The sequence below is a fragment of the Podarcis bocagei genome (genome assembly GCF_964188305.1).
Source record: "Podarcis bocagei genome assembly, chromosome: 12".
Classification (NCBI taxonomy): domain Eukaryota; kingdom Metazoa; phylum Chordata; class Lepidosauria; order Squamata; family Lacertidae; genus Podarcis; species Podarcis bocagei.
This window is the reverse complement of record NC_138137.1, coordinates 5944829-5967718: the sequence shown is the minus strand read 5'-3', so window position 1 is coordinate 5967718 and position 22890 is coordinate 5944829. Positions and strand designations below refer to the sequence as shown.

Genomic DNA, 22890 nt, shown 5'->3' with positions numbered 1-22890 from the left:
TAAGCCATATGGATTGCTTTGGCCTTGTTTTTAAAAATGTAAATGCCAGCTGATGCAGTTAACATTCTGAAAATTAGAGACGTGGTAAAACTTTATCAATATGTTTTCTAAGTAGGGCTGGTTATTTGAAACAGTGGGTTACATGAATGGCTGTGTACATTGTCCAGTACAAAAAGACTTTGTTTAGAGCAGACAATGGGATATAGTGTCTCTGCTGGGTTGGTGTGGGATTCAGCATCTTGCCTAGAGCTTGTAGATTAAAGAAGCTAAAGGGGGGGGGATGTATTGTCAAAGTCTGTTTAATTTTCAGTAGGAGCTGCTCTTGTGATTTTCTTACTCCATGTTCTGGAAGTAGCCCAGAATACAACTAAAGCAACACCCATGGCATTCAGATAAGGTAGGAATTGAGCTAAAGGTAGCCATTACATATTAAGTGCGTAGATGCCATGAAGCAGAACTCTTGCAGAAGTGAGACTTGCTAAATCACAAGGCTGCAAGGACAGTCATGGTTGTGCCAAATGAATATGGGACAGTGACTTGGTCATTCCTGCTTACTAACCTCACATTCAAAGGCTTCATGCCACATTCCCTGTGCCTCTGATTATAGGTTTTTGTCTGCAGAGCAAGTACTAGTTGTGAAGCCACTTGCTTTGTTTTCATCAAGATGCATAGGGAGGATATTTAATACACACGAGCAAATGAAAAAGTACAAGTGATGAGAAGCAACTGAGCTGCTTCTGGAGCTGATCAAAGGTTTATTTTGAATGACACAACACTGGAAAACATAATAGTTACATATGACTTATTGATACAGAATACATTTTTTAAACTTTCAAGGGATTGTTGAAGGTGTGCTGCATAAATACATATAGTGAAAATATATTGTGTTTATCTTTTCCTTAGATTAGCATCTTAGTCATACAACCCATTCAATTTTTAAAGTAAGAAAATTTGCATTATAACACCCTTTATCATAATTATCTTATCCCTAGGTATAGCAGGTGGTAATATATAGGCGACTGAGCCATGCCTTCCCTGGTGTTTTAGCAGGTTTGAGTTTGATAACATTTTTGTCATTTTGGAATGATGATTTTGCATTACAAATGCAGATATTACTGTCTTAATATTTTGGCAATGGAGCAGCTAGTTGCCAGTTGGAACATATATTTTTTACTGTAATGCCAGACAATCGGAGCAAATGCCTGTATGAACAAATACTACATCAAGGAACTACAATGTTGGGTAAGATATGTGCAAATGCATATAATCAGTGGTGGTCAACCTTTTGGGGAGCATGCCATAAATCAAGGCCAAAGTATGATAGTATTGCTTTAGGGCACATTATAGTACATAAGCAACTCATACCCATTTTGGCGTTTCCTTCTAGTCTAACCTAGGCAGCAAGCAGGCGTGTGTAGCCTTACTGTCATAACCAGATGTGTGCATCCTCCAATTCCTGTCCAGCTTTACCTCAATTCCTTCCTGCTCTCAATGTCACTCTGGCACATATGCTTTTAGTTGGCCACCTATGATTCTTATGCTCTATATACACATACAATGCATCTTCATGTGTCTGTCTGTATGTATGTATGTACGTTTGAAAATAACATTGAAAAACTTTGCAGGTTTTTTTTTAAAAAAACACACTCAAATTAAAATAGCTTGACCTCAGTACTACAGGATTACTTACTAATCAAGTCTTCTGCAGTGCAGCAACTCAATACAATACAATTAGTGCAGAGAAGTTAAGGTTCTGGTATTGAGGAGGCTAATCAAGATTTGCATGGGAAAGGATCAGGTTACAGGATCACCATAGCTCTGACAAAGTACAAACAAACCTGTTGCCACGTAAAAGTGAACAAATAAGGACATTTTTTTCCACATACTGTTTCAGAATATGCTAGCTTTAACTTCTTGCAGTCATGCTCATTTGATATGTGTCACCAAGTTTTTGTCTGGCACCAGTCTGTAAACCATGACAGCTCGACTATAAAGGTGGGCTCCTGTGTATTGGAGAAATTCAAAATGCAAGGACCGAGCTTCCTACCACGTCTATTATGCCTGAGCTGAGAACTACTTCAAACAACGGGTGAAGTTTTCAGGGAAGAGTCCTTTATAAGTAGCTACATCCTTGTATTGAAGCCAATCAGATTCCTTAATCCCTGTTAACCATCCTGCTTCCTGCAAGGAGAGAGAGAGAAACGTTTCCAGTTTTCAAATGCCTCTATTATAAAAGTCACATTTATATGTATTGCTTAAACACATCAAAAAGCTTTGCCTGGCAGAGAGAAGTCCAACATTTGAAAGGCAGACTTAAAAAGTCTAGTCACATTATTTCTGAGCTAAATAAGCAAATTATTTATGGTAGATCTCCAATCAGTTTAAGTGGCTATCATTCACTGTAAAGGCACTTCCAGACAACCACTCTTTTCAGGTGGGGCTCAATCATATACCAGCAAATTCAGGAAGTTGAATTAAAGTTGATTTGGTGCTGTTGCAGAACAAAACAACCCCCCCCCCCCGATTTTTGGTTATAGGGCAAATGATGGGAACATGCACTGATAAGTGTGGAATAACACTAGACACAACATCATAAAACATGCCCACAAACAAATTAAATAAATGTACACTAAGATGTACGCTCAATAAATAGGCAATCTGGAAGCAACCTAAGTGACCCCCTTTGATTTTATTTCTTACAGCATTTCCATTTCCAAACAATGCACACGTCTATGGGCAGGCACATTTTTATAGCTGAAAATTGGTTCAAAATATTTGGCCACATTATTTTTTAAAAAATGATATTTTAAAATGCAGAGAATCGAAGTCCCTTTGCTGTTACCTGATCAGCTTCTGCCACAGATTGAATTACTAATACAATATCTCCCCGGAGCAAGTTCAGCTCATCACTATTGGCTGCCTCAAAATCATGCAGGGTTTCAACCTGTAGAGCAGAAAAAGGAGAGATATGCTGGAGGTTAGGGCATATTCTGAAAATATTTTCTTCTGAAAGCAGGTGGTAAAGTTTGTTAGATATTTCTAGTACTGCCCCCTGGATAAGGCTAGGATTAGGGCCACCTTATACATGGGAAAATCAGTATCATAGCCTCTTAATCACAAACTGCATGGAAGCTATGACACATAATTTGGCCTGCCACTGAAAACTACAGGAAGAGGGTATGTGATATACTAGCCATACCCATTATTTATATTTATTTTGCTAGGTATAGTGAGAGACAAGGAGTTACAAAGGGTGCTGAAGCTGCAGGCCTAGCTATTGCATATCTTCAGCTACCCCTCTGGTTTTTGACATTTCATCAGGTGTTGCCCACAAATCAACAAGTGTATATCCAGCTAAAGGACCTAGAAACTTTGTATTATTTTGGTGAATGAAAGTTGAGCAAGTCAAAGGCTGCAACCTGTGTCACAAGTTGGAACTTTTTTTGATGGGAACTATGCCATATTCACAAGCCCTGAGCCCTATTCAAATATTTTGCACATTGTCTGCATAAGTAGCCATTCCTTCGAAGTTGCATGTGAATTAGCTGCAGCCCCTGAATGTCAGCAGGGACAGGGGTTTTCACATGATTGGGAAACCTGATTGTGCAACGGTTAGGGCTTAGCTGGTCCACATGCTCTTGGGAACATAACTACTTGGCACGGGCCTGCTCACCTATTAGTAGAATGTGAAAGTCAAACTTCCACAAAGGGGTCTGGATATAACTCTATTTTTTAATGTCCTCTGCATATAAGGAAGGTTCAAATGGCCCCTGCATATCTTGCTCCACAATCGAGTCATCATGCAGTGTCAAAGGAAACTGGAATAAGTAAACGCTCAATTAAACCTTAAAGCGGAAGCCCGGTGGCATGCCGTCATCTGCTGATACAGGCTGTTCCTCAGAAGATGTGGACAGGGTGGTTTTGGGCTCACTTGCAGCCTCTGAAGTTTCACCAGCAGGGCCTTCAGCACTCTGAGCACCAACATCTTCCGCAGCATCTTTAGCTTCGTTCACTAGAACCTCGTGATCTTCTCCATCGGCTTCGTTGTTTGATGCGGGTTCTATTACTACTGAGGGGATGCTGCTGAGGTTTTCCTTAGAGGGGAAAGGTGCCAGGGAGAACAGTTTGAACAACAACATCTGCACTAAAAATTATTCCAGCTCTATAGGGTGGGGGCAAATGGTCTTTTTCTTTTTCTTTCTTTTACAAAACTGCTAGAATGATTAAAACAAAACACAATAATTCATTTGCAAATCCTGTGCTTTCAAGGAGATATAAAGCTTAGTATACTAAAGATGGCAAAAACCAACGGCTCGTGCCAGTTTCAGAGGGCTTGGGTAGCTTGCTAAAGAACTGCACCTGGAAAACTCCAGCAAAATACGATAAAAGGTAACATGGCTTTCTCTTTTCCACTTAAGCAAAGCTTTCGCTTGGGCTGGATTGTGCCCATAATTGGCAATGTTTACTTTTGATGAGTAACTGAGGAAGGCCTTTGACATAGTCTAAAAGGCCAAAAAGTAAGAGAGGAGTGAGGTACCAGGGAAATGTGCTATATAGGACATGTGAACAGACAGTATTTGCTCATATTTTCATATTCTGCATTGAACTTTATTTAAAAAGGTGATATAAAAAATTATAGAAGCATGACAGTAACATTAAAGCTTTCTGGTTCATGACCCTAGAAAAATAGGCACCACCTCTTATTTCTGAATCTTAACAAACGTGCCCTTGTTGCCTAATATTTCTTCCACAATTATGAGAACTAAAAGCTTGTGCAATTAGACATCTAATGTTGCAAAAATCACCCCCTTTACAATTTCAGTTCAACATATAACCCATATTGGGGGGGGGGGAGAGCTTTAGCAGGCTTGCCAAAGGCTTATATAATCAAAATACACAATTTAGAAATTAGACAAATTAAAAATAATATATTTATAAAAATCTGCATCGTCTCAAACTATTTACAAGAATGGTTACAAGAATAGTTTTAGAACTGCTCTCAAACCAAATGTATAATTAGAGTGCAAAGAATCATATTCCAGATTTAAATCTGTGTAATTGACACGCCGTCCCAGGAAACCCTGGGCATTATGGAGGAAGGGTGGTGAGGGATCTTGAAAAGAATTCTCTCCATCACAGTTACGATTGTTAGAATTATTTGAAAGCAACCTGTGTCCATTGAAGTAGTATGAAATTGGTTAGAGTTTCGGAATGTAGGCAGGATGATGGAATTCCTAAAACCACACAAAAAGAAGCCGAGGGGAGAAGCACTTGTATGTTGGTGACTACCTGAGATTCGCCTGCTTTTCCTTCAGTGCCAGCTATGTCACTTTCCCCAACTCCTCCTTCAGCAGGAGCAGCAACTTCGCCAGCCTCAGTTCCAGGAGCAACAGCAACACCCTCAGCTACATCAGGACCTTGTATTACAGAATCCATCTGTAACTACAACAGGAGCAAAGAAATCCAAAGATTATTCCTACAGATCTCCTGTAACATCTACACAATATGGTTTGTAAAGTTGCAGTAGGTCCCTGCAAGCAAGCGACAGGATGTTAACCCAGAGCTGGCAATTCTTCTGGTTTGGACTGATGACAGCCCAAACACCCACTGGCCATAAAATCACATACGGATACAAAATACTTAAGACACCAACACAAAGCAACGTGATTAGATATAACCAAAGGGTGCAGCCAGCCAAAGTGAAGCCCTCTTCTCAACAGAAAGGAAAAGCATGTGATCAACTGTCCAAGTCTTGTCCAGCTTCCCTTTGGCTGGATAGTGCTGTAAATGGACAACATCTATCCTTTATCCAGAAACAACCACCCATTCTTTCTGCTGTTCATACATACCTCACACTCTTTCTCAGCAAGTTCTGGTGCCTCCTTTGTCCCTTCCTCCACAGCAGCCTTCATAAAACCAGAGACATGTTTATAGCACCAATGTCAGAAATATTAGCATTGCGCACTGCATGAAAATGGAGTGGGGTGCATCCGAAGCATTTATGGTATTAGGCAATGGCACCGAGTGGTAGGATGTTGTGCAAGCATGTTTGGAAGATCAGGCGGTAAGTAGAGGAATGGAGGTTGGGGGCAGGTGATGAAGGAGAAGCATGGATTTCAGCCTTCTAATGATGAGAATGGTGATGCAAGGAAGATCCAAGCCACTGCTATTTCACAATATTCTCAGAGTTGTTATCAATATATTAACATGCTGAGAACTGTTAGGGCTTCCCCCTGGACTCCAGTGGAAGGCAAAGCACCGTGACTCTAGAATGAAAAATCCCAAGGCCTCGATTGTCCATCATAAAATGTGTCAAGAAATCTGAATTTCAGCCCTCCCAAATGAGTGGCTAAAACCCTGGCTCTTAAGAACCAACCCTAGCCATTCAGAATCCAAAGTATTTTTCTAGCCCTGAGAAAAGCCCTTGGCTTCTTTGAAGATGATCATTAAATCCCGTAATCAATGGAGTGAGTCATTTGCTTATTTATTGAACTAGAGAGTGTCAGGTATATAGTTTAACTTCCCCCACTGAAATAATGGGGCTTAAAATAGACTATTTTTGTTGAACTGTGGATTTTAGAACTCTTAAAATAGCTGGTCAGCAAACATTTACAGTGCTCTTGAAGTACAGCTGTACAAGAGCCTGTAAAAGTCTTGTGTGTGAATGGCAAATATATTGCATGGCTTATGAATTGTAGCACCTATCAAAATCTAAACCTGGATAGTGTTATTCCAAATCTCTAACTACACCTTGGAAATGAGGCTTTGTAGACTTCAGTTAAAGCTAACAAGCTAATTTTCTCATAAAGGATTTCATATTCTATCCAGAATATTCTATCCAGTCTTTATAATTTCAAAAAACAAAAAAAAAAAAAATTCTAGCATTGCTTGTAGTTGCTTCACAAACTCCAAACATGTCCAGATGCCAGGACGAATCAGCAGCTAAAAGCTGCAATCGTTGGTATGGAAACCTCTCACAGCATTATCCTGTTAAAATTTTAGTGTTATATAACCCCATTTTTCATATAATTAATTCTTTTGGAGCTCTCGCAGCTGAGGTTGGACTATCCTTATTTGCTTTCCAAGTGTGACTTAGTTGCACAAATGTATCTGTGAAAAGCTTTATTGTACAAGTGGCAACATCGCATGTATTTATGAGCACATATATTTGAATAATGGTCTACAGTAAGCAGGTCAAGGAAGCCCTTATTTCCTATGAATAACAGAAAAGCATCTTTCTAAGACTGGAATTAGGTGTCATAGCAGCAACCGAGAGAAATGGATATAACTCCATTCCGGCACCTCTCAGGTGGGTACCATTGCCATTCTAAGAGAACAAGGGAGGTCTTCACAGTGAGTTCCAGCTCCTCTTTTTCTAGAAAAATTGCACTGGTTCCTGGAAAGCTGGTGGTGGTCAGTGCAGACAATACTGGGGTAGATGGACCACTAGTCTGGCTTGGAACAAAGGCAACTTCCCATTAACCCACACGTGGCTGCCACAGAAAGCACCAACCCCGGAACTCATCTTCCTCTTCGAAATTAACCCATACAAAACAGGATGCATCACCGCATCACCATGCAGGGAGCTTCCCCATCCCAAGTCCTACTGCGTTTGGCGCTGCTTGTGCAGGGTGGGAAATTAAGCAGTACAGCAGCACCACACCATCAGCCGTACTAACATTCCTGGAGGAGAAAGGAGAGGGCACAGGGACGCTGCTTTTGAAGGACACCATGTGGTCTCTAAATACCAAATTTTATCAAAGCCCGAGCTATCCCTGCAAAGAGACCTTTCAGGCTCTCTATTTAAAACTTCTGGAGACACATGAATAGCCTTAAGACTTGGCAACAAGTACAATTGCTGTATTTCAACAGTGTACTTATTTTCTAACCTACTAAAACTACTCCCTGATATTAACAGCTATACCAAATGAGCACTTTAAGGCTGGCAGGTTTAGGCTGGATTTTTGTTTTCCAGAGAGAGAAAGCGCTAGTCTTCTGGAAACACAAAGAGCGCCATAGGGGCAATGGGATATAATGAAACACCCCGATGGACACTGTGGAGTTCCCACAGCTTCCACTGACCCAGAGGTTTAGACTGTTCACATTTTAGGGGGGCGCACACACAAAAGGGTAACAAAGTTTGTGGGGTTGAAATAATCACATATTCTTCCCCTGCCTGCCCATGTCTCTATTTCTCCCCTTTCTCTGCTGTTTCTCTGGGTCTATCTTAGATTTTGTCCACCTTGGAGTAAGCACTGAGTATCTCTGTTTTCTGAAAAGTGCAATGCACAAAAAAAGGTAAAGGTAAAGGGACCCCTGACCGTTAAGTCCAGTCGCAAACGACTCTGGGGTTGTGGTGCTCATCTCGTTCTATAGGCCGAGGGAGCTGACGTTTGTCCACAGACAGTTTTTCTGGGTCATGTGGCCAGCATGAGTAATCCACTTCTGGCGAAACCAGAGCAGCGCACGGAAACACCGTTTACCTTCCCGCCAGAGCGGTAACTATTTATCTACTTGCACCTTGACGTGCTTTCGAACTGCTAGGTTGGCAGGAGCAGAGACCGAGCAACGAGAGCTCACCCCATAACGGGGGTTCGAACTGCCAACATTCAAATTGGCAAGCCCTAGGCTCAGTGGTGTAGACCACAGCACCACCTGCATACCATGCACATAGATGGTCTAAATAAATATATATCACAAGTGAACACAGAAGCTGTCAAAACCGCAAAACTTTATCAGCTGATTATGCATTTTCTTTCTGTTCTATGTGTGGGAGTGTGCCATCTCTGATGATGCAATGATTTATGAACCTTTATGCGAGCACCAGCCCTGTGTGTGAGCAGCACCCATACGAAAGTTGTGTCTTGAGAGAATGCCAAGAAAAAACAATCGCATGGGGCTTTCTAGCATAAATTCATCCTCACAGCAGTGGTTTCCTCTTGCAGCAAGGTCAAGTGGAGGCATTGCAGCCCCATATGAAATGTCCCCAAATGTCCATGCTGCAGTGCTCAGATGGTTGATGCAACACCTGAAATCTCATGACATGCAATGGTTCAAATCATATGTATGGTCTCCATATTAGCCACTGCCTAAGGTGTACAGATGGGGATGCAGACAAGCATCTGGATCTGCACAGTGACACATACCCAACCAAAGGCATCCAACGCCCTCAATCCTGACACCTGAGGGGCCCGTTCCTGCCTCTCTCCACCTGGCCCAGGGCAGGGCCTGATGGGCTTCATAACTGCTGCTACCCAGCAAGGACTAGGGTATTTTGGGGGAAGGTTTGTCGGGAGTTTTTGCTGTTATTGATATTAAGTTTTTGTATCTCTATTTTTACGTGGAAATTGTTCAGTTTGGTTATGTAGTCTTTGTTGTGTTTTATTTATTCTTATGAATACTTTGCTATGTTTCTAACTGTCAATCTTTCCATATTGTAAGCCGCCTTGAGCATTGTTTTAAATGCAAAATGCAAACAATACAGTGGTGCCTCGCAAGACGAAAAGAATCCGTTCTGTGATTCTCTTCGTCTAGCGGTTTTTTCATCTTGCGAAGCAAGCCCATTGATGGATTAGCGGATTAGCGCTATTAGAGGCTTTTAGCGGCTTATGTGCTGATCGGATCAGCTGATAAGCGGCTTAGCGGCTTAGAAAAAGGGGGGGGGGAGGAAAAGAAACCAGCAGGAACTCGCAAGACATTTTCGTCTTGCGAAGCAAGCCCATAGGAGATTCATTTTGCGAAGCACCTCCAAAACGGAAAACTCTTTCGTCTAGCGAGTTTTCCGTCTTGCGAGGCATTCGTCTTGCGGGGCACCACTGTATATACAACACCTATCTATTGTATGAAAGTGCATCCTTTCTCTGGGACCCCTAGCCACATGCAACCCTCTCAGATTCAAGTCACCCATTTTACAAGTCATTTGTCCAAGAGGAGATCCACTGAGAGCCCAAACTGAGGATGACATTTGAACTTTGGTCTCCCCGAGTCCAGGGCCCCGGTGGAAACTGTCCCTTCTGTTGAACCTGCGCTCTTGCATTACCCAGCTCTAAAGCCCAAGAAAGGTGAAAATGGAGAAGGCGGGATGAAATGTGATGCGTACACACATGGCGGGGCTCTTTGGGCGAGTGGGAGGGCACCTGAAGCACCAGTCACTCACCACAGCGTCAGCCGCTGGCTCAGGAGCCTCTGCAGGCTGGGCTTCTGCCTCGGGAGCAGCGTCAGCCACCTCTGGGGCACTTGGGGCTTCCTCTGCTTGGGGCTCTAAAGGTGGAGCTTCTTCCATCTCAGCCTTCAGTTATTGAATTCAGGATGTGATGGGGAGTTTTGTTTTTTGAAAGGTAGATAACAAATGACACGCATTAAAGAATGCCGGGCATTGTGGGAACAGGATCAGTACAGTCATACCTTGGGTTACAGACACTTTGGGTTGCGTGTTTTTGGGTTGCGCACTGCGCCGAATCTGGAAGTACTAGAGCGGGTTATTTCCGGGTTTCGGCGCTTGGCACATGCGCAGAAGCACCAAATCGTGACTCATGCGTGTGCAGACGTGGCGCTGTGGGTTGCTAACGTGCCTCCCGCACAGATCACATTCGCAACCCGAGCGTCCACTGTACAGTACTAGAAATCCTCGTTACGGTAAGATGTCCCCAAAAGTCTGAGAAAGAACGGGAAGGAATAACTTGCGCTTCATTTCCCCATGAGTCTGGCTCTCTTCCAAAGGCAGGAGGAGACGCACGCTAACTGTTCACCTGTTCTCTCCCATTGGTTGAGCAGAGAGACAAGCTTTAAAAGAGGATTTGACAAGTTCGTGGAGGGAAAGGCTATCCATGGCTACTAACCCTGCTGTTGCACATTTTAAGTGTATTGGTTTGGGCACATAGAGTCCAGCACACCATGTGCTTCTTCCGAAAGCAGGACCTGCCCAGACTCTTTCCACAAGCCATGCAACCAAGTCTGCTTTGGTTAGCCCATGTTTTTCATGTTCCATACTCCATACAACCAGAGAATGCAAGTCAACGGAGCAGAAGGCCTCACAAATAACAGGAGAGAACAAAAAGGACTGAAACGCCCATTTTAACAAACGACACAAAAACAGCAACTTACCAAGTTGTCCATCACATTCTGGCTTGCTTGCATTGAGAATAGGGAAGTATCCTAAGGATATAGGGTTAGGAAAAGGGTACACAGAAAAATTAAGGATAAGCTTGTAAATTGTCCCAGAATCCAATTATGTATGACAAAATGATCATCTTACATTAATTTGTTGGTTTATACCTGCTTAATATGCCACTCTTCTATCCTAAGGTCCCCAAAGCAGCACACAGTTTTGCCTATTTGTTTTTTTTTAATTTTTTCCACTCCATAGCCCTCAGACTGAATTTTAAAAGTCCATGATTCCTCCCCCCACCCCATGTTGCATGTTGTAAGATGGCCATTGTTTAAGACGGAAGTCAAAACAGCTTTGGGATCAAGTGGCCTTTCTAAGATAATCAGCAAAACCTTTGCTTCATCAGTCTATATAAAATCAAGTGGGTTTCTATGATCAAATGTATCATTCTTGGACTTGCAAATTATTAGACTCCATTAAAAATTGTTTCTGTCCAGAACATTTATATTATTAACCTGATGGGTTTCATTCAATTCCTTTTGTATGTTGGATATGAATATGGATGTCATATAAAATAGATTATATTTTGTTAATTAGCATAGCAACCCTTGAGCACTTTATTCATTTGCAAGTTGCTTTTTCATTTTGCAGGGTATTTGTGAAACTATTTCCCCGTCAAAAACCCACCATTATAGGATCCCACGTGACATTTGCTATTGATTTCAATAGAGCCATGTATTATCCTTGGCTGGATTTAATCAAGTTTTGTTTGTTATCAACTTCAATTAATACTGAGACAATACTAAATGCTGCTGAAGATTTTATATTTCTTCTGGGTATCGGGGTTTTCTTCAATAGCTACTTCCTTATATGAATGCAAGGAGTATATTTCACTTCCGTTATTGCACTCATCTTTGATGCATATTTGTAAGTTCAGTCACCAATAGCTTCATTCACAGACAAGTTCTGATATGAAAAGACACAACGACATCATAGCAAGAAGAAAGCTAGCCTGGCCTTATGTTTCATCTGTTGCAAGCCTCTTTGAAGATAGTGTGATCGACAGGTAGGTTATAAAACTTAACTAGCTGGTAAAAAATGAGACTCGGTAGTTTAGTGGATTTGATGCGAGATGGCAAACTTCAAACCGCTTTTCTTTTGCGAGCAGTTTTATGACCATAGCCATGCTAATTAACATTCATACAGCAAAGAAGGTGTGGGAAAACTGATGAAAATGTTAAATACCTGCCTTTTGAATGTGATTTAATCAAGTAATTACCAGATTTCTAGATTGCCGTTCAGAAAAATGGATTCCAGGGCATTGAATTAGAGGCATAAATAAAAATTATTCATGCTGAATGCAATACAGTAAAACAACAAGCTCCACACAAACAGCACAGAACCAACAAAGCTCTGAAGTTATAAAACAGGCCACATGCCAGGCGGAAGCAAGTTGGAAAGGAAGCTCCTAGCCAAACACATTTTCAGACAAATACCCAAGCCAACTGCCAGACAGCAGGTCAATAATAACTCAGATGGTATCAGTGAAGTTAACTCTTTATTCAGGAATGAAAACAGCTCAGGAGGCCAGGCCTAGTGAGCACAGCAGCTCTTCCTGGTAGATATTCCCTAATGAGGCGGTTGTGGGGACCAAAGGTCTTCCCACATTTCCCCATGTCTCCTCCTCCACCAGGTCCTTCCCAAGCAATCTGAGACATCATCACCTTGTCTGTCTCTGCTCCACCCTCTTCATATTTCTCCTGGCCCTGGGAGACCAATGGGGAAGGGAGCTGGTCACAGCAGGGGGGGGGGGGAGACTCCCTGGCTTCTTCAGCAGCCTGTCTCAACTCTGCCTCTTGTCGCCCCTCCTCTCCAGTCTCTGCTTCTGCACTGCTCTCTGCCACAGCCTCTTCCTGCTCACTCAACCCTGTTGCCTCTTCAGCTTCTGACACCTCCTCCTCCTAGTCTGCTCTCTCTTTTCCCTCTGACTCCTCCTCGTCGTCCCACCACCAATCCCTGGCTCTGAGCCTTCTTCCCTCGGGGGCTCACCAACTGATGCCTCCCACCACCCCTTAGCATTCAGCCAGTCCATGACCAACCTATTTACAATCAACATTTACATTAGCTTTATGCCATTGAGCATGATATTGCTAACCTGAAAATAGTGCATTATACATCTTTCATCCCATTGCTCCCAAATTCCGGTCCTCTTTCTGGTCTCAAGAGGACATGCTCTCTTTTAAACAATGTGACGTCTTACCTGTGTGAATCCATTAAAGGCGCTGCTGGATGCCTGAGCAGAATTGGAAATCAGAACAAAATGGTTGTTAGTCTTGCATTCAGATAAAAAAAGGAGTAAATAATGTTTTTACAAACTCTTGCTTGCACATTACAAAAAGCACAATTTAAAAAAATCAAAAATATAAAAAGTGAAGGGAAAGAGTGACACTTCTGACAAGCAGTATGAAGCTATGTTAAATGGCTAAAAAAATAAGAAAAAGAAAAGAAAAGTGATTCACATTAAAGAGTTTGAAAAGACTGGAGGTTCATGTATCATATTAGAAAACACAAAATTCAAAAATAACGAGACATGGTAAAATCAGATGGTGTGTTCAACAGCCAACCTCTTTCTGGTCAGCCAGTAGAACTATGTGGTTGAACTCTGCCAAATTTGGCATGTTCGTATGACCATTAAGTTAGCAAAAGAGGGCAAGGGGGGGAGAACATAAAAGAAGGACTGTCCATAAAACACAAGGTTATATATATGTATATATGACCTAAGGAACTCTCATTTCTAGACTATGCTACACACTGGGGTAGGTACCTCTTCTTTATCAGCCTCTATTTCCTGGTACAACAATCCATATCTCCGGTTAGCAATTTCATCTTCAGATAAATCTGAGCTGTTGGTCTCATTGTCTTTGGGGCTAGTTGAGCTCTCGGTGCTAGCATTTCTGGAATTTCCCATTTGGAACAGGACCATAGGCCTACCTATCTCCTTGCTTGTTCCACAGCTGCTAACATTTGCCTGTTCCCCAGATGTTCCTTGCTTTAAAGGTGCCTTCTGATTCTGATGACTTGGTGTCACACCCACAGCTCCCCAGGAGTTATCTATACCTCCCAAATCTTGCGTAGACCACTTATCATTAAAACTTGGCCAGGAAATCTCCACGTTTCCATCCACGGTGTCTTGTTTGGGAGGAAAGGGCCAGTCATCAAACCCATTTGTCTCGCTAGAAAACCCCCAGGAATCAGTATTAACTGTTGGATCCCAATTGGCTTGCCAGGGATCTGTTTCCAACGCTTCAGGGCAACTAACATTACTATTAAGTTCTTCGGCCACATAAAATGCTTCCCTGTCTACAAATTTATCTTCCACATCACCTAGCCAAGAATTATCGAGGTTTGCACCAGCTGCGTCAGCAGAACCAGGCTGCAGAACCATCTCCTTCTCAAAGGGCATCAAGGAAGCTTGACATTCACCAGTCATATTACTCTTTTGAGGGCTGCTGCTGCTGCTGCTATGGTCTTCAATCTCTTCTGCACCACATATCTCATCACCACACACAGGATTTCCAACCTCTGCAGTAGATTTGTCTCTGACATGTAGGTCAGCCAATCCCGTAATACCTGCCATTTCTCTTTCCTGTGTGCATTTGGTGGCTGTATTCCCAGAAAGTGGTAAGCCACCCACACACTCTCTTCCTTGATCCCGATTCCAGGGACCAAAACCCTTTTCAGGTTCAGACCCACTATATTCTACAGATTTACCGTCACTCACCTCACACCCCAACCCTAAGTTCACTACATCCTCAGCATCTCTTTCTCTTGTCCCTGAAAGCAGAGCATCCCCATTAAATTCTAGGCCAAATTCCTGAAGGTAACTGCCAGCAGTTGTCTCTCCTTGCCCAGTATTATGCTCTGAATCCCCGACAGACTCTATCTCAGTGCTTTTTAGGGTTTCATGGTCTCCTAAGGCCTCAAGATGTCCTATTTCAGGGTAGCCTTTATCTCTCTCTTCAAACTCCTCTGTGTAGTCTAGTTTCTTGAGGCTAACATCTCCGGTTTCTACCTTTTCACATGGCTCCACATTTGCCCACAAAGACTCTTCTGTTTCCTGCTTCTCTTCTTCTGACTTTGCCACATTAAACGGGTCTCCATCCAAAAAGCTATCAGTTCCCACTGTAGGCCTCTCAGCCAAAGTTTCACACACTAAAGGCTTGTTAGTCTCCACCAGATCTGTGCCACTGTCTGCAACGTGACTAGTGTCCAAGTACGGTTCCGGGAAAGTGGTTTGGTTTTCATCTACGGAAGCTGTCCAAGACGCACCATCCTCTTGCTCGCCTACAGCAGGCCAAGTAGTAGTAGCCAGTGCAACAGATGATGCTGTTGAGGTTTGCTCTGCCTCAGGGAAAGGCAAAGGAAGACCTGCAGCTCTTTCCTGGCTCTCACTGGCTGCACTACCATCTAGGCCCAAGTTGAGCGAGCCTAGATCAGTTTGGGGTTTGTTAACATCTTCTGTTGACCCATTGTTTGGGTTTTCCTCCATGACCAGGTTACACAAGGAAAGACTTTTTGAAGAATCAGGCTTTAGGCAGACAGAAAAGCAAAGAAAAAAACAAGATGAAAAAGATAAAGGTGGTCTTGATGAGAAAACACAAAATTCAGTATTTTACTACGGCAACTTTAGCTTAGAAATGAAATGCGACTGCTAAATTAAGGAATTTAAGCACAGTTTGCAATGTTTGTGGGAGAAACATATATTTGGAGACAGTAGCTATCTATCTAAAGAGAAGCTTTGGCAGGTGAAAGGGAGAAGTTTTGCTTACCGGCTGCACCAGTTCATTGCTTGTCTGTACAGAAGAAAACCAAATCAATAAAACTAGGATTGAGTGGCTGTCTTTCTGATTCTGTGTTATGCCACACTCCCCATGGCAGCCATTTTGTGTTATGCCATGCCCACTGCATGGTAGCCATTTTATGAGTGACACCCCCAGCACACTCTCAAAATTCAAAATGTGCCCACTAATCCAAAAAGGTTGCCAGCCCCTGCCGTATGGTATAGCAGTGATAGGAACTGCTGCCACGCACCCAGTGCTCCTATTTGTAGGTGATCAGGGTCCTCAACAATCTTGGGGGTTCCCTTTTGGGGTGTCCTAGTTTTTTACTTTTTGAAATATGGCAACCCTAATATAGCATAGCACACCTGGTTTCAGTCAAGCCCCATTCCATCCCAAATCTCACTGGGTAACCCAAACCAATCTTTATCTCTCAGCCTCCCAGGACTTTTTCTGAGGATAAAATGAAATCGTTCTAAGGATTTTCTCACGAGAAGCTTCAAGAGAGAAATTTCACTTCCCACGATCTACACCACATTTCATGCCACATTCCATGCCAGTAATTACCATCCTAACCATATAAAGAGACCAATTTTATACAGCCAAATCCATGCACTACAACTAAATTTGAATGGGTCCACATGGTTGTGATTTGTAACACTAGACAAACTAAGACAAATTTTCCTTGGGTTCTTGGTAAAGAAGGTTCATTCAGAATTGTTCAAAGCCAAGACTTAATAAGTCCAAGAAAATAATCAGACTGAGTTTCAGATTCTACAGCACTAATATGGCTGAAGTAATCGCTGCATTTACTGCAACTGAAGAGAAAGTCTGGGGTGGGGGGGAGAAGACACACAAAATGGTGGGGAGCCTCAGTTCCCACCCACCACTCAGTTTTTTGGGGTTTCCCCCCTATTTGTTTCTGAAAAATTGGGGAGAGGGGGAAATGGGGGGGATGAGAAAAAAGGGGGGATTTTCTCTTGGTCCCCGTCCCCCCGGGCCTTCGCATCTCTGGAAAGATCATTAATGCGCAGGTGGAAGTTATTCCAAACCAATTCTGGAGAAATGGTTTCTTTTTTTAAGCAGGGATGCTTTCCTTTCCCTAGTAAATAATACTACACGTTTGCTACCATAGGCCAATCACAGATATCTCATCCCACTATGTGAAGACAATTTCAAAGCTTCTGGGTATATAGAAATGCAGGCACAGAAAACCTCTCAGGAAGATCCAACATCACATCCGCAGGTCTATTGGAACCCTTCCTCCCTTCCTCCCCTCCTCCTGCCCTTCAGTCTCCTCCAAAGGGCCCCCCAAGTCCTCTGGAGCAGATTTGGGGTGCAAACAAGTGGATGGAGGAGGCAGCAGGGGGGAGGGGGAAAGGCAAGTCCTATTTGTGCAAGCAAAAGTCCATTGTTCAAGCAGGACACCAGAGCAGGATGTCACCCTTGGTCTTTCCTCCTCAAATCTAGCAACATTCTTTATTTCACATAAGTGCATTTTTACCCAGTCATCCTGTTACTAATCTATTTCCCCTTCTCTGTCTCCCTCTGCTGTCAAAATTTAGACTACATACTCCTCAGGCCTGAAACCCATCCTTTCTTCTCGTGTCGATACATAAAGCACCTTGCATACTAATGGCACCGTAGAAATAAACAACAATAAAAAGGCAACATGCAAAGATAAAGAAACCAACTTACCGTCCATAAATCCCAGGGAAGCGTCTGAGAACAGGGGAAAGAAGGACAGTGTTGAAAACCTCATTTGTACACCCTGTTATGTGCTGCAAAGCATAATTAGACAGTAGCATGGTTATTCATGTGCTCCATAGAGGTCAGCATAGCATTCTCTTCTGGGAGGGGGCAGTGTGTTTATAAGGCATTTCACAAAATTCTGTTTGTTTGGTTCACTGAGTTCACAGCACCAGGAAAAAGAGATTCAGATTCTACTTTTTAAAGGCATAATTCTGCGGGAAGTGAACCTGCTCAAGCCTTACGGGAATAGTCACGGCTCAAGAGGGCAACTGCAGAACTTAGTGCCAGTTCATAACATTACATTTTAAGGTATACGCCAAGATGTTTCAAGCTTTGATCAAAAATGTAATACAATTAGCACCCATTACCACACGCTGGATCACACAGAGACACCCCAGGAGCTATGATCAACAGCAAGGCAGCTGTACAATAATGCTGTATTGTATTTTTAATATTCAGTCGGGAGCCGCCCAGAGTGGCTGGGGAAGCCCAGCCAGATGGGTGGGGTATAAATAATTTATTATTATTATTATTATTATTATTATTATTATTATTATTATTATTATTATTATTTGTGCAAGGTGTGAAATGATCCTCAATCCTTAGTATATGGGGCTTCCCAAAGATCAAAAACAGGATTTCAACAGGCAACACCATATTGCCACAGCAAATTTTTTAGGCCTGATTGATTGATTGATTGATTGATTATTTCCAAATTTGCAGGACTGCAAAAGTATGTTGAGATGCACAAGGAAAGCACAAGCAAATCCTGTAACTGATTGGCAGAATTGCCAACTACTAGAGGTGCCACGCAAGACCCGTTCTCCATTTGTAAGACCTCAATTGTTTAGTGTGGCAGCTCCTACACTTTGCCTACTGAGATCAAGCAGATACCATCACTGTATTCTTTTTTGGTGCCTAAACATTCCTGTTTAGACAAGCCTGCTTCAAAATTTGGGGCAATTTTAATCTGTTTTTAGTAGTATTTCAACTTTTGTATTCTTAAAGTAGGGTTGTCAATTCCCCCCCCCCCCAATTTTACTGTTTTTATCTTTTTGTAAACTGCTTTGAGGGGCTCTTTTTTTTACAATCAAGAGGTGTATAAAACCTTATGAAACAAACAAATAAATTGTGACATAGTCTATTCCATTTTCTTTATGTACTAAAAACCTGCCTGCCTACACAACTGTTCTATCAGACAGAAGCTTCTCTTTGCAGTTTGTTGCAAAGCATCCAGAGTTGATTTTCAGTTTCTTAAAATAGTCCTTCACTGACTCACAAGCAAAACGGCAACTTGGATCACGTCAAACAATTTTCTGATGTGCAAAAAATACAGTACAGCAAATTTTGACTTGTTCAGGCTTCTCAAGTTCAAGGCCTTGATTTCTTCTCCTCTGCTCATGCATCTTATGTAAATAGATCCTCTATATGGCCTGAGCCCAGGATCTCTTAAGGACAGTCTTCTCCTGTCTCAGCCTGTCTGTTCCTTAAGATCTTCAGGGCAGGTTCTTCTCAATGGAAGTGGAGGAGCCAGTGATTGTCATGGAGGAGAGGGGGGTCTTCTTTGTGACTTTGTCTTTACTACAGATAACAGATTTGTTCTTCAGGAATTTCGATAACTGTTTTCCAAAGCCATCTCCATGTGCAGAGTTTTAAATATTAAAATATCATCCGTCATGTCCATCCTCTGCATTTCATAAGGATGAAAATGTGTTTGAAAAATATGAAACACTCAGCTGTCAAATGCACTTTAATCAATATCTGTCTGTCAACTCCTGTGAATGTCTAACTGTTTAAGGAGGAGTTCTAATGCTCTAATAACAGACAAGATTATTAGGGGAACTGGAATATCAGCACTGGAGTTTACTTCAAACTCTAAAGACTAAAGACATATACTGGAAAACAGGAGAATTCTTTTTGTCAGGAGGAGGGAGCAGGGGCAAAATAGCAAGCAGGATATAAAGAGAAAAAAAAGGAGAGAGAATTCTGTCTCAGGAATATGAAGTTCTGGTATTGTAAAGCTGTTTAAATACAGAAGAGTATTAAATACAGAAGAGTTTTGTAGAAAATCAGATGGATCATTTTTACTAGGAATAATATAGACCCATCCACATGGACAGAGAAAAATACAGTAGTAACACTCATTTCAATTATGCTCTATAAGACTCAGTTTTTCCCTCCTAAAAAGTAAGGGGAAATGTGTGTGCGTCTTATGGAGCGAATGCAGGCTGCGCAGCTATCCCAGAAGCCAGAACAGCAAGAGGGATTGCTGCTTTCACTGCGCAGCGATCCCTCTTGCTGTTCTGGCTTCTGGGATTCAGAATATTTTTTTTCTTGTTTTCCTCCTCCAAAAACTAGGTGCGTCTTATGGTCTGGTGCATCTTATAGAGCGAAAAACACGGTATTCTTCATTGTGAGATCTGCAAAGTAGCTATGGCAAATTGACATTGTCATGAAGTACAGTCAGCAAGATCTGCGAACATGCGGTTTGCACATTCCTTTAGAGATCATTCTAAGACGCAGTTTATATGCTATCCAGAGGAGCACAATTGCTCCCTTGTCATTGTTGCTCCCATGCCACACCCGGTCTCTGCCAATAACTTTGGGCCAGATTGCGTGGTCGCATATTTCCCGAATTCCACATTTTCTTGGTGCCTTCATGGAACTGTGGTGCATCCACAACCCTGATTATGGGGCGGATGGCTTCATAACTGTACATATTTTTAAAAATATTTCATACGAAAAACCTACCTGAGACATTGGCGAATGGGTTACCACAGTAGCTGCTGCATCAGGTTTAAATGGATCGAAGTCTAGGTCTAACAAAGACTCTTCTTTTTTAGCTTCAGGAACTTCATTCTGTTAGGGCGGGGGGAAACACTGAACAACCACATCTTTACAATTTTTAAAAATTTTAAACACATTTATTCAAAAGTTACAGTTCAGCTTTGTCCACTGCCATAATACCACAGAACGATTACCCAATCCTCAACCCCTCAACCACCTCTTTACAAACTATGCTTTATTGCCACCTCTCCCTCAAATGCAAGTTTATTGCTTGCATTTACAAACTGCTTTTGTATGAAAAGTATCCACAACAATGAAGATTATGTAAAACAAAATTGACAGTATAAGGAACTTAGCACGTTAGACTGTGGGCTGATCCACACTTGCCTTTCCTCCGCTCTTTTCACACTTTAAGGATCCGTGTCCAAGTGGCCCATATTTTCGCCCCAGAGCTTTCTCTGCGAAAACCTGCTCTTTAGTGCTCTACTGGAGCAAACAGCAGTCTCTGGAAAAACAGAATTGATGTTTGCTCTGGTTGAGCACTAAAGAGCAGTTTTTTTGTGGGGAAAGCTCTGGAGCAACAAATAGCTTGCTCAGAGTTTTGAAGCATGGACTTGTGCCTGGAAAGAGCAGAGTAAAAAGCAAGTGCGGCTAAGTCCTGAGGCCAAATACTTTTTCTGAGCACCTGAAGAGGTTCTCGAGGACTTTTAAGCAATACTTCTCTTTCCTGTTACACAGCTGCTATGGAATCAACTCTGCAACCACTGCCAATCACATCTAGAGGGCCACAGGTTCTCCATCAGCCAAGAGATACACAGATCAACTCATTAACTCACAGCCTCAGGATTCTTGTAGGGATAAACAGGGACTATCCCAGAGACTATAACTGGGAGAGGTGTCCTGAAGCTGTTAAGGAACAGCTTTTGAGGCCCCGACTCACCTGTGAAGGAGTTGTCACATTTATTTCTGGAACAAAATTGTCATCAAATAAGCTGATGATATTCTCCTGCTGCAGTTCTTTTGTCGGTGTGAGTTTAGGTAGCGGTGGAACAGGGGGTCCTTTCCTCAGCTAAACAAAAAAACAATCACATTAGGAAGTGTAATCTTTAAGGCAAAGATTGAGATAATTTGTGGCAGGGATAAAATAAACACAAATCTGTCAACGTTTCACGCCTGGGACTGATCAGCCCTGCATCATTTTGACTTTGACACCACCAAATATTCTAAAACCAAGTAGGCAAGGGGGCACCAACTTTTTGAATTGCACAGGGCACTGCTGAAACTTGAGAGTTCCAGCACTGGGAAGTAGAACCGTAGGCAGAATCAATGAAAATCACCTCCCACGTTCCATTTGCAGAAGGCCCTGCAAAATTGAAAGCCCTCGCATTCATGGAATAGGCCCTTGCACAGACAAGAAGCCACCGTTGGATCTCGCTTCCTGATTTTCTACAACAGGAATGAATTGCCCATGGCCCCTCCAAATGCAGTTGAAATCCCTAACCAAGGTGGTCAGTGGTCAGAAATGATGAGAGTTGCAGTCCAGCAACATCCGGAGGACCAATTCTCATCACTGTTCTACACGCCACCCAGTATGATCATTCAGTGTAGAAAAATACACTAATCTCCAAGTAACTGAACACATGACGTGACAATTTACTTCTTTAAAGCATATCTAAAGGCATCAAAATCCCGTAAAAATATTACTGCTTGAGGGTGACAGCCTCTGAACTGTAAAATAATGACCAATCAAAGTCAATGACAATGTTTGACGCGAGGAGAGGAAAACAATGCTAGCATATTTTGCATACTCTCTAGATCTGTGCAGGTCAGAACATTATTATAAATTCCAGCTGGTTGTCCATGCTCGAGCCAGAATATCTCCAGCTGCAATGAGCATGCTGTGCTGACACATTTCTTCCAAAGTAGTGGAGAGCCACTGACAAAAGAAATCAAATCACATTTACCCTGCAGGAAAGGAAATTATATTCCTTTTATACCAGGCGGATAAAAATAGCCATAGTGAATCCACTGTTTGGATTGAAGCCAGATGCAGTTGGCAGCCTTCAGACGTTTCACCATAGTAATTGTAATGGGGTAACAGTCCTTTTCTTTGTAATGCGATTGAAACGTTTTAGATTTCCTTTGATTTTAAAAAATGAATAAATACCCCCCAAAGTAACCAGATGTCCTTTGGCACGTTGCAGTACGGAGGGGTAAGAAAGAGATGGGCAGATCTCACTATCTCCTCTCCTTTCGACCATCCCTCACTGCTGCCAGCGCAACCATGCCAGCTTCCTTTTCTTCCTGTTTGGGCAGGGCAATTTTCCCAAAATGGCTCCGGTGTCATCATGAGGCTTCTCCGGAGCAGCAACACCAGCACCTTGCTCAAGATGGCGCTGTCCTTGA

At 42.4% G+C, this 22890-nt stretch overlaps 1 protein-coding gene across 4 annotated transcripts in view; it reads right to left on the bottom strand.

Annotated features, from left to right (window-relative positions):
* Positions 1-716: 716 nt before the first annotated feature.
* Positions 717-22890, bottom strand: part of AMPH (amphiphysin) — a 90412-nt gene continuing 68238 nt past the window's right edge. For 2 of the 4 annotated variants that reach the window (XM_081165152.1, XM_081165153.1), the window contains 12 exons: positions 21425-21553; positions 20449-20556; positions 17644-17667; positions 15937-15960; positions 13368-13400; positions 11104-11154; positions 10157-10288; positions 5850-5906; positions 5272-5442; positions 3846-4094; positions 2843-2944; positions 717-2181 (listed from right to left, as the gene is read on the bottom strand). In XM_081165152.1, coding sequence (XP_081021278.1) covers positions 2074-2181; positions 2843-2944; positions 3846-4094; positions 5272-5442; positions 5850-5906; positions 10157-10288; positions 11104-11154; positions 13368-13400; positions 15937-15960; positions 17644-17667; positions 20449-20556; positions 21425-21553 — 1188 coding nt within the window. In that variant the 3' untranslated portion in view covers positions 717-2073. Of the gene's footprint in view, positions 2182-2842; positions 2945-3845; positions 4095-5271; positions 5443-5849; positions 5907-10156; positions 10289-11103; positions 11155-13367; positions 13401-13931; positions 15696-15936; positions 15961-17643; positions 17668-20448; positions 20557-21424; positions 21554-22890 lie in introns of all 4 variants that reach the window. The other 2 variants (XM_081165155.1, XM_081165154.1) reach the window with 2 other exon arrangements.